The following is a 12308-nucleotide window of genomic DNA, read 5'->3' on the forward strand; positions in this document are numbered from 1 at the left end:
GTCTATAGCCAAGTTAAATTTCTGTTTACTATAAAACTTGAGGTTTATATATTTCTCAATGCTGAGTTGCACCGTACCCCCCCCCCCGTTCTTGAGAATGTCCTATACCCATTGCTCCATGACCCACTTTATCCTTAACCACCTGCTCTCACTTCTGTAATGCAAAATCCCCCACCCTACGATTTTTGCCCTGTATAAAGGGCTAGAGAAGTTGGCTTTGGGCTGGTATTATGTACCCTATTTTAGGGGGAGACAGCTGCTGACTTGGCTCTGGTTTGTACACAGTAAATCTTGCTTTAATTTGGCCATAATTTGGTCTTTCTCCTCACGTCTGTCACAGTATAATTTATAAAAACGACAGAAATCTGTAAATGGGCTTGACTTAACATACCATCTCTAGTTATATTTAACAGTTGAGAACAATGTCCAGTGTGGTGGTTTAAACCTACACCCAGCACATGGAAAGACTGAGGCAGGATCATGTATTTAAGGCCAGTCTGGGTAATATAAGGAGAAGGGCTCCTGAGGACAATCTGCCTGAGATTGTAGAGGAGAAACTTCTAGGTTTGTAAGTGCACGCTTACCTCTGGGGACTGAGCATAGCCAGAGCCTAGCGAATACCAGGCACTATCATTGCTCTACCACTGAGCAGTATACTCTGTGGAATTTTCTGTTAACCAGTGCATGGTTGCAGGCTTCTGAAACCTTCTCTATTGTAGACCACTTCCCCATTGCAGGATTCCAGATCCCGGGGCTGTGTGTCAGTTTGTTCATTTATAACTATCATCATTAATCATAAACATGAGCTGGAAAGAGCTCAGTTCCTATAGTGCCTAAGGACTTAAGTCAGATCCCTAAAACCCACATAAAAAGGAAGGTGTGGTGACGTGCAGTTGGAATCCTATCCCGGGGCGGTAGGAGGAAACAAGAGGACTCACTGGCCAGTGTAGCCCAATCGGGAAAGCTTTGGGTCCTTCCGGTCTCGGTAAAAAGCCACAGGCCTGGAGTCACTCGAAGATGACGCATTTTTGCTGCGCCACGCAGACGGGGCGGAGCTTGCTGGAGCTACTTGAGACCGGTGGGCGTTCTCGGCGGGAGCTCCCTTTGCTTAGTTCTCTGGGCGGGACGCAGTCTCCCGACTGTTCCGGCGCCACCGGTAACTACTCACTGCCGGTGTCGGGGTCCTGCGTTCACGACAACCATCGTATAGTTGAGGGCCCTGTTCACTTCCTGCACGGATTCAGCCTCGGCGTCCTCTCGGCAGCCGGTGTCGCCACTGGCGCCGCCGCCGGAGCGGCGGGCCGCTGCGGACCGCGGAGCCCATGAAGGCTCGGGCCCCGCCGCCGCAGTTGCGGCGTCGCCGGTGTCTTGGAGCGATCCGAATCTGCCCTGGCGGGACGGCATGAGCACGGACGGGGAGTCGCCGGAGGAGCCGGGGTGGAAGGCGGTGGCCTCACCCAAGGCGTCAGCCATGCCTGAGAAGCGCGGGAGCGCTCAGGCCGCGAGCAGCAGCTGGGTAAGTTTTGACTGGGTTCGGACAGGGACTCTGGAATTTGGCTTTTCTAGGAGAGCCAGGTTCATTGAGAAGCTAGCATTCCTAGCAACTCCTCCCTAGACAAACCTCTGGGAGCTTCTTATTGACTCAAAAGCCAACGGACACGGGCCGGTAAATATAATTTGGATAGCGCAAGAGTTCTCCATTCTGTGTCAATTGACAAAATCTTCTGGACACCGAGTTTGTCCAAAGCAATTTAGACAGTGGATTGGGGGGCAGTGGGCAAGGTGTCTTAAAACAATTGTTTTGCCTTGAATAGCCTACAGGGATGCTGGAGGTCAAAGTGGGAGACGCCTTTCTGATACTTCCTCCTCCTCTGGGTTTCCAGAAGAGACTGGTGTACTAAGAGGAAGCTGAAGATCTCTGTAACCGAAGGTGAAAGTTCAGCCTGATCTCCTCTAGTGACACATAAAGTTGAGATGACTTTGACAGCTAAGGAAAGCTTATTTTCCTTGACCTGGATTCACACTACAGGCCTTATCACTGCCACTTTTTCTTTTTCTTTTTTTAATGGTGGGAAACTAAGCACAGGGAATGTCATTTCTTTAGTCATAAGTATAAAAAGGATTTTTGGGGGAAGGATCTACTTAGGACCTAAAACTTAAGAAAGTTTTGCAGTGAGTTGAGTACAAACTCATAACTATGGGAAAGTTTGTCCAATGAGAACTAGGAATTTAAATAAAGATATGTGTAGTCAGGTGTTTTTCCAGTTTTTAAGCTTGCATATTTAATTTCTGTTAAAGAATACTAAGTGGTTACAAGTGCATATTTGACTGTGAATTCACCTTTGGAACAAATGAGAGGGTAGAGAATAAGTAGTAGTATGCAGAATGGAATCTTAAGTCAAAATTCAAACATGCAAAAATATTGAGGTAAAACAGAACCACATAGTATTTTAGGAAGCACTTACTAGCTACAAAATTGCTGCCACCCTTAAAAGTCTGCAAAGTACAGACCTTAAGGTTTTGTTCTGTCTGTATCCCTGTGGTTCATCTCCTTGGTGTTTTAGACCTAGACTAGAGCTAGCTTCTAGTCCTGATTCCACCAGAGTTTTCTCTCTGGAATTCCACTCGGTGTCTGATCTGAAAAAATGGTCTCATATTGAAGCATGGGGGATAATTTTTCTTTCCAAAGGTAAAAAGGTTTTTCTAATGTAGAAAGTGTACCTTGCGGTATAGGTTCTGTAAAACTGGTTTTTCTCATTAAATAGGTTGCACTTCTTCCTACTCTTTAAATGAAACTAAATCACCAGTTCTCCCTCTTGGCTTCCACTAGTGGATGGACAGTACTAATTAGTGAACAGGCCAGTAGCCTAAGGAGTGTCTTCCTTTATCTCTTCCCATCCTTACAACATTGCATCTGTGTGGACAGATTTTAGCTTCTTGTTCTCTCTTTTGTATCCCTAGGGTACAGGTCCTCAGCTTTTTTGCCCCTGTCTTCTTGAGATCCTGTTACCACCAGTCTGCCCCCCTCCACATTGTTGGTTAGTGAGAATGAACATGTTAATATTATTGGTAGTACCATTTCCCCAGACTTTCCCCCAGCTGACTCCCTTTGGCATACATAATAAGTAAACTGTCAAGACTTAACATCTTAGCATTGTAATTAGGTAACTATACTTGGAATTCCAGTTTCGATTTTTATTACTATGTTACTTTAGAGGAGTTATATAACTTCTCCAAATAGTAGTATGTACCTCATAAGTAGTGAGGGTTGCTGTAATCTGAACCTGCTAAATCCTAAATAAATATTTGGGGATATGCTTTGTGTTTTTTGCATGTTAAGATTATAGTATATTTGTATATATATGTTCATACACTTCTTCCTACCCTTTAAATGAAACTAAATCACCACTTCCCCTTCTTGGCTTCCACTAGTGGATGGACAGTACTAATTAGTGGACAAGCCAATAGCCTAAGGAGTGTGCAAGCCAATGTATGTATGTGGGTTCAGGAGCACATATGTTTTGAAACCTTATGTTTTTAAAACAAAAGCTCTCTCAACTTGGAGCTCACAGCTTTTCTAGGCTGGCTGGTTAGTGAGTCTCAAGGATCCTCCTATCTCTACTTTGTGGCCTCATCCCATCCCTTCCTCCTCTTCCTGGTACTCCGGTTACCAGCACATCCACCTTGCCCAGGTTTATATATATGTTAGATATGAACTCAGATCCTGTTACTTGTATGTCAGGTATTTACAGAATGATCTATTTCCTCAGCTCATGTATGAATTCTGAATGGTCATATTATACATGTGAACCTTTACTGTGATAAAAATATTCAGTTCTCTCCCGTTTTCTAATTTAGAAAGGAGCCAGACCCCAGTCTAGAAACAATGTGCTTAAAGCAGAAACTTTTGTGGGTGTATTTATTCAAAGAAACCCAGACTTGTTTATTCCCTTACTTTTCTTTGGATCCTGACGCTTATCTAATTTTGGGCAAAGGTAAATTTCTCACATTCTTTTCTCAACTTTAGGAATAGTTGGTACAGTAGTAAAATTTGATTGTGAGAATACTGTTTTTTTTTTTTTTTCTTTTTTCCGTATAGTTAATGGGATGACTAGCATGTGCAGGCCTAATAGAGGGTGTTTATGGCATATGCCAATACTTCTAAATTATAAATTTTTTATTTCATAGTTTTTTCCAGAATTATTTTCAAATACTGTAACATCCATGGTTTGATTTTATTCTAATGAGTTATTTTCTTTTTTCTTTGTTCCTGGTAATACTTTTATACTTTTAGATTCTATTACTACTAGTCACTGCCTAGACACAGGACTCTTATTCAACCAACAATTTTTTTCTACCCCATTAGTAAAAAGATATATGAAGTTGAAAAACATTGTCAAAAAGATATCATCTGAAAAATAGAAGGGACCTAAGCCTTCAAGGAATCAGGCATTTCTTCCGTGAGATCCTTTGTCTATGAGAGGGGAGTCTGTCAATTAAGCTCACATTTTATTCTTTCTGTTCTTCCTTGCTATGAATTAATATACAATTTCAGGTGTTTTATCCAAACTTTTAATTATTGAATATATGCTGTTATATATATTTTTTATACCCAAGTAAAGTAAGTTGGTTTACAGTGATAATTTTTTGATTATTTTATTTTATACATAAGTGTTTTGCTTGCATATATGTATGTAGGCTTCATATGTGCTTGGTGTCTGCAGAGGTAGAGGAAAGCATTGGGTACCCCGGAACTAGAGGGATGAATGGTTGTGCACCATCATGTGGGTACTGGAACCAGATCAGGATCTTCTGAAAGAGTAGTAAGTGCTCTTAACAGCTTGAACCATCTCTCCAGTCCTGTTTTGTAGCCATTTATACCTGGGCGTCTGGTTAATGATTTATTGCAAAGAAAATAGACTGTTCAGTGTAATATTCCAAGGTTTGTTCATGGAATAGACTCCAAGAAGCCAATATTTGGATTTCAGTAAAGAGCACTGATGAAAAGATTCATAAATCAGTACTATTCTAGTGACATTTGATGTCTCTTGAGATGACTCAGTAGGAAAAAGTTCTTGTAGCCCTATCATGCAGACCTGAGTTCATGTTCTTAGCACTCAGGTAAAGAGTTTATCAGTCTCAGCTTTGAGAATTATAAAGTCTAAATATAAACCAACTCTGCATGATGGAGTATCAGATATTTAGACAATATTTAATTCTTTAAGTAAATATAAAGCATATTCATGTTTTAGTATTCTTTCATCTTTAATAGTGATATATGTCAAAGAATTATTTTGAAATAAATTTATTTACGACATATTGTCAATAATTGTTTGATTTTACACCTCCCTTTTGGTGGTACAATTGTTTAACAATTGATTGAGCCAAGAAATGTCTATACACCATCTCTGAATAACTTATAATACGCAATACAATATAAAGGCTATATAAATCATTGCTGTTACTTTATTACTTAGGGGATAATGATGAGAAAAATTTCTGAATTTCTAGTTATCTTTGAATATTTTCAATGTATGGTGAGTTGAGTCTGTTGAATGGATGTGGAAGTTACAAATTATGGAAGATTGGCTATATAATGTGATATTAGCTATAGGCAACTGGCTTACAACAGATTTATAGAACTTTATTTTCCATAGCTAACTTTTTATTTTACATTATAAAACTGGCAGTCAAATTAAATTTAGAGTTCTGAGGATAGTCTTTTCTTCTTTTTTCTTTTCATAAATAATTAATATGTCTTCCTTCAAGGGTCTGAAACATTATATCTGGTACAAGTAACACATTTGTACCCTCTCTACCCCCTTAAAAAGTAATAACCTTTTATCTTATAAAATGCATTTATTAAAGTGGCCATGCCATCTGTTCTTTAGTGCTGACCATCCTGTAAAGAAAGAAAGTGGGCTGAGACATGGAGGACAAATAGCTAGTGACTGCATGTTAGATCAAGATCAAGACAAGATGACAGCATCTCTAGTGACTTCCATGCTGGTAGGAATTGGTATTTACTGTGTACTTTGATCAGGGGATCACGTTTGGAACAACAGTCTTTTTCTGACAGACAGATCAGATTGAGAAAAGTCAATGCCCTAGTTCATCTGAACTTTTCAGGTTATGTAGACTAAATGATTTATTAAAATTTTGTATATATTAAATAATGCTGGAAATTAATATGGCAGCAATTATTTCTTAATCAGTATTTTCCCAAATCACTTCACAGAGACCTTTTAATATTTCAAAGTCTTGGGCCTTAGCTAGGCAGATTCTCAGCCAGCTCATCTAAGTTAACCTGACCACCTGGCCCGCCAGCCTCATGGCTTGTTGTCCCTTCCAGCCTGGTGAAAGGCTTTCCTTCTCTTCTCAGAGCTCCTTTCTCCCTCCTAGAAAATCCCACCTTCCACTTCCTGCCCAGCTAATTGGCCGTCAGACATTTCTTAAAGCCAACCAGAGAATGCCTTAGGTAGGTGAGGAGGGACAGAGACACAGCATACCCCAAAGGGTAAAAGCACCGTTGGGAACTACACAGTAGCCAAGCCAAACTTTTTAGTGTAGGAAACAAGGGTGGATGCTAAGTGAAGATCTGAATTTTGCTTTACTTGAGAAGCTGGCTAATGTTGATTCCTGTTAGTCCTTAGATTTCTGGGGTGCAGGCTGCCTGCCACTTGTATATGTTGATTCTCTTTGTATAACGATACCAGCATATTATAACTGATAGGAATACACACTGGAGATGTGTGACCTTTTTGATTGAATGCCAGCTCATTTATTGTTTATATCTGAGTTTTCTCATCTGTAAAATGTAGATAATTGCTTCTAATCCTGAGTACTATTTTTTTGTTAGAATTTAATGTTGGAAGCACAGTATCAGTACTCTACTTCAGTTCTGGAATTTTTCTGACCTCCAAAATGTTGTTTCTTTTTAATTGGAAACCTGAAGTTCAATATTTTGATGACTTTGCCAACATAATGTTACAATTTGGGACAAAGCCAAGGAATGTCAGCAGTCTTCCAAAACTAATCCTCTGTATATGGTATTGCAGAGACCATATACATTAGTTGAATTGTTAAACATAAAATAAATAAATAGGTCCTTAGGAGCCCAATTAAAGATAGGAGTATTAATGCAGAACAGAGAAAGGAGATTCACTGTGGCTGGGTTGGTGTGCTGTGGATGTTACTCCATTTATAGAGTGCTAGCCTAGTATACCAGAGGATCTAGGCTCAGTCCTAAAATAGGATGACAGAAACACTCGGGTCCAGAGGAACAGGATTTTAAATTCATATTTGGCCAGCTTGAGACCTACCAGTACTCATGTGAAGCCTTGTTTCAGAACAACAAAAGAAAACTTAGCACATTGTGGCTACATTGGGAAGATAAGCCAGTAAAGAGGTGACATGACATTTAACAAAATTCACTAAATTTTCTTTGAAGTTGTTTGCACTACAACTTGCCTGTGCTTCCCAGTTCTGCTGAGAACTCTTACACACTCAGTAACATTCCTCTTTGTTCTACATTTTTTATGTATATAGAATAGTTATATTTGGAGAACCCTGAACTGGCTAATTCTCTCACACATTAATAGTGTTTGGCGAATATTTCCCTAAAAATGGGATGACCCTACCACCCAAGGAAATCCCTGTCCTATATCACCAGAATCAGGAGGGAATACCAGTACCACTTAATTTATAAAGGGAAGACTATGGATACCCAAAGCCCCCAGTTTTCTCACTCTCCCCCCTTTCTTTTTTCTTGGAAATGTAGCAGTGGATTTCTTGCAAAGGAAATGAAATACCTCTAGGATTTTAGAATTCCCATTTGCCAACAGTAACAACCCACGAGCTTGCCTCTGTCATCATCTACATTATGTAGATTCCCTCTGCCAGAAATCTGCTTTTCTTCTCTGAAGTCCATAGGCCAGAGACTTTTTAATTTCCCCAACTGAATTAACTGGTAATCTTACATTTTGCAGATGAGGAGTTCAAAAACTTAGTTTTTTCCCAGATTGCTGTTTAGTTTTACTTCTTATCAGAACTCAAATCTATATTAACTGACATGCCACAGGCTGATGCGTGAACCTGTGGAGCTCTTTCCAGTAAAGCTCAGTGTCCTGCAGTAGGTACTCCTCCATAGTGGGCCCAGTGACATAGGGTTCATACTCACTGTACTGGTCATGGAAGCACTCATTTTTACTATCCATTGTGACCTCATCCAAGCTGCACGTGTTCCTCTAACTCCCTCCCGCCCCCACCTCTTAACCTTTATACCCACTACAGCTCTCATACCTGAGAATAAGGCAGTTAGGAGCCACTGAGACTTGCATTTTAAATAAAATGAGTTCCAAAGTTCTGTTGGTTTGAAAAAAATGATTTGCTGCCTAAAAACAAACAAGCAAAAGCCCTTATGGTTCACCCATCCCACTGATGTTCTCGGTTCTTTTTATGGGTGGTTATGTTCTGAAGCAATGGGATCAAACAAACGCTTTGTTATATTTTTTAAATCATAGAGACTTCCTTTCCTTTAACCTCAATTGCTTTTGAAGATGAGTAGCTTTAGCAATCTCTCTCTCTCTCTCTCTCTCTCTCTCTCTCTCTCTCTCTGTGTGTGAGTGTGTGTGCTTGTGGTAAAATATATATAACAAGATTTACTTTTATACCTTTTAAAATAGCATTGCATATTTTCATATTGTGCAATGAATCTCAAGAACTTTTTACATCTGAAAAAAACAGAAACTCTGTCCTTTAAACAACTCTTTATTTCTTAGCATATGGCAGCAAACTTTTCTTCCTTTGAGAATGAAGTGTTCTTCCCCATCTCTTTTGATAAGTTTTGGCTGAAAGTCTATTTTATTGGATATTAGAATGGCTATTCCAGCTTGTTTCTTGGGCCCATTGGCTTGGAAAATTTTTTTCCAGGCTTTTAGTCTGAGGTAGTGTCTGTCTTTGTCACTGATGTATATTTTCTGTATTCAACAAAATGCTGGGCCCTGTTTAAGTATCCAGTCTGTTAGCCTATTTTTTTTTTTTTGTGGGGGGTGGGGGATTGAGTACTTGTGTTTCTACATTTTCTGGAAGTTGAATAAGAGTAAGCCATCTCAGATCATCATTTCTAAAGTGTGGCGGCTTTATGGTTGCTAATGTAAGCTCTAATGGAAAAAATCTTCTGTGTACTCACTTTCCTGTGGATACAAGACATTTTTCCACATGGGGACTCAAAATGTTTAAGTTCACAAGTGTGTGTTATTTCCTTTGGCTGTGTTGGTCAGAACAGGTTGCTGAGCAACAGAAAGCACAGGAAGTAGAGGTAACAAACTTCCACAATTTATTTTTCTGTTTTAAGTTGTGCTGGAGATTCAAGTAAAGGTCTCACTCCAGGCTAAACATTGGCTCTGCCACTGAGCCACATACATTTTCAGCCTTAGAATTCAGCCACAGTGTCATATTGTGAAAAGGTCCAAGGATGTCAGTAATTTATGTTTTTAAGCTCTTCAGTAGAGTATAGGGTAAGTGTAGAAAGATCAGTGAGTGGAAGGTTAAAAAAGATTTGAAGGCACAAGGAAAAGTAGTAAGAGAAGACAATTAAACCAGAGATATTGCCCCAGTTCGGGTTAATTGGTTTCAGGGGAAATGGAGAATCTATTTTCTTTTGAGTATGACATCTAGTAGGTTGACCACACTCCAGTGGTTGGCTCCATGCTTGCAATCATGTTTGCAGCACATTTTTTAAAAAAAGACTTACAAAAAGGAGAATATTGTTTCTGCACAGGGCCAGGCGAGGACCAGGGTCTGGCCCACATCATGAGCTGCTGTTGCTGCTGCAGTTCACTGCTCGCCCTGCGTGGGAGAGCACAGCTCCAGGTCCTAGTTCTGCCTGTTGCTTGCAAGCACAGAGTTGTGCCAAATGATTTGGGAACTCTGTGGGATCTTGCCCCAAGTTGCCCTGCCCAGCCACAAGGTAACCCTGACTCTGGGCAGCGTCAGAATATCCAAGAGGAGTGCTTCAGAAACCAGAAACTTTAAACGAGACCACTGACTCGTTGTAATAAGTATTTGCATGTAAAACTGTTTGGGCAAAAAACATATACTGTGTGACACAGCAGTTTGCAGTGCCACGTTGATAAAGTGCAGTGGAGAGGTGGGTAAGGTGGGATAGAGCAGTGGAAAGAGGTGGAGCAAGATATATGGCTAGGAGGCAACCGGTGTGTGGCCACACGTTGTTGCTGGGGAGTGTTCAGCAGTTTGGAGCTAGTGCAGGTTCTGTCCCTAACACACTGCCCAGTGTACAGTCGCCCTGGCTCTGAGCAACAGTAGGATATCTAAGATAGAGAATGGTTCACTTTTAGGGTTGGGGCTTCTTGGTGTTTATGGTCATTCTGGTGTCAGTGGTCTGGTAGTCCATGATGCTGCTGGGGTTCATGTTGGTGTTTGTGATTCCTGTTGCTGAAGGAGGCATGTTGAAGTCTGTGGTTCATGATTCCGCACTGCTCTGTGTTGGTGTCTATGGTCCACTTCAGCCATGAGCTGTGTTGTTGTTTGTGGTCCATGCTGCTGCAGAAGGTCATGTTGAGGTCCAGGTCTGTGCTGCCTCCACAAACCATGTGGTATTTCATGATCTATGCTGCCATTGGCTGTTATGGCCAGGAAATCTTTTGCAGTAGTACGAATGACTGCAAACTCATAATTGAGAATAAGAAACAATGAAGGCTTCAATGACAAACTCACCCCTCCAGAACTCCCCCCACCAAACAGTCTAGACAGGAAGCCATTGAAGTGAGCCCTTAATAGTTGTGATAAAAATGATGAAATGTAGCTCTTCACAATCAGTGGCTTGTGGTGGTGGTGGTCTGTGTGGGATTCAGTTATCTTTTAAGTGGCAGGCCGCTAGGAGTTTGATCATGCTCCTGTGAGTATATAGGCAACGCAAATTGACTTGGTATTTTGTTTTTCTTTATCTTGGCCAAGGGCATAAGGGAGGAATGGGAAGCAAATGTGATCAGGGTATGTTCTATAAAATAGCCAAATAATCAATAAAAATATTGTTGGAAAAAAAGAGAGTAGCAGCTGGACTGTGGTGATATATGGTTGTAATTCCAGCACTCTAGAGGGAGAAGTAGGTGAATCCCTGTGAGTTTGAGGCCAGCCTGGTAAGGAAGAGGAGAAGGGAGAAGAGTGTTATTGATGTGAAATCTTCTGGGAAGTGTTTCCTGAGAATCACCACATAGACCTTTGCTCCAGATATTATAGAGCTTGTACCTTGTGCTGGTATGAAGTTGTCATGAAGAGCAGCTAAGTGTTGTCACTGTGCGGCAGGGCTGGAGTCCTTGAAGATAGCCTAGAAGAGACTGCTACTGAAGTGCAGTCCAGTTGCAGCAAGGGGCCCTTGCCTTACAGTTTTGGAGATGCCAGTACAGTGGGATGACCATTGAGAACAGCATCAGTAGTGGAGTGGAACCAGCCAGGGCCTAAAGGACAAACTGTGCTGCAGAGGGTACAGCTGGTGAAATGACACAAACCCCTTAGAGAAGCCCAGTGGATTGTGAGTGAATCCCAGATAATTGGACACATCAGATTTACATTGTTGGTTTTGCTTAATTCAGATTGTGACTGTGTCCTGATTCTTCTCTCTTTAAGAAAGTATTGTTTTTAATTTTTAAGTAATAATTACATCTCTGTTTCATAGAAGTGTAGGTTATTTACTTTTTTAAAAAAATTATTTAATCTGTTTTTACAATCCAGATTTTATCTCCCTCCTGGTCTGCTCTCTGACTGTTCCATATCTCATATCTCCTCTTCCTTCCAACCCCTATCTCTATGAGGATGCGCCCTCTATACCCCTCCCCCCAAGCCCCCCACTGTGACCCTCATCCCTGTGACTTCACAAGACCTACCCACTCCCTGGGGCCTCCAGTCTCTCTCTTTTCCCCCCATTGGATATTTTTTATTTACATTTCAAATGTTATTCCCTTTCCTGGTTTCCCATCCATAAGCCCCCCATCCCATTCCCCTCTCCTACTTCTATAAGGGTTTTCCCCCTCCCCAACCAACCCCCCACTACCCCTGACTTTCCCCTGCACTGGGCGGTCCAGCCTTAGCAGGACCTAGGGCTTCTCCTCCCATTGGTGCCCAACAAGGCCATTCTCTGCTACATATGCAGCTGGAGCCATGGATCTGTCCATGTGTAGTCTTTAGTTTGTCCATGGGTAGTGGCTTAGTCCCTGGGAACTCTGGTTGGTTGGTATTGTTGTTCTTATGGGGGTTGCAAATCCCAGTGCCCATGTGTTCTAGACTCTTCC

The 12308-nt window shown here is 41.2% G+C and overlaps 1 protein-coding gene across 3 annotated transcripts in view; it reads left to right on the forward strand.

Annotated features, from left to right (window-relative positions):
• Window positions 1-1051: 1051 nt before the first annotated feature.
• Window positions 1052-12308, forward strand: part of Slc71a2 (solute carrier family 71 member 2) — a 53096-nt gene continuing 41839 nt past the window's right edge. For 2 of the 3 annotated variants that reach the window (XR_015640748.1, XM_087590344.1), the window contains exon 1: window positions 1052-1516. Coding sequence is in view for 2 of the 3 variants with exons in the window: in XM_087590344.1 (XP_087446470.1) it covers window positions 1403-1516 (114 nt within the window). In the remaining variant the exon portion in view is untranslated. 3 annotated transcript variants of the gene reach the window in all.

This window comes from Rattus norvegicus, chromosome 17 (assembly GCF_021556685.1).
Source record: "Rattus norvegicus strain SHRSP/BbbUtx chromosome 17, alternate assembly SHRSP_T2T, whole genome shotgun sequence".
NCBI lineage: Eukaryota > Metazoa > Chordata > Mammalia > Rodentia > Muridae > Rattus > Rattus norvegicus.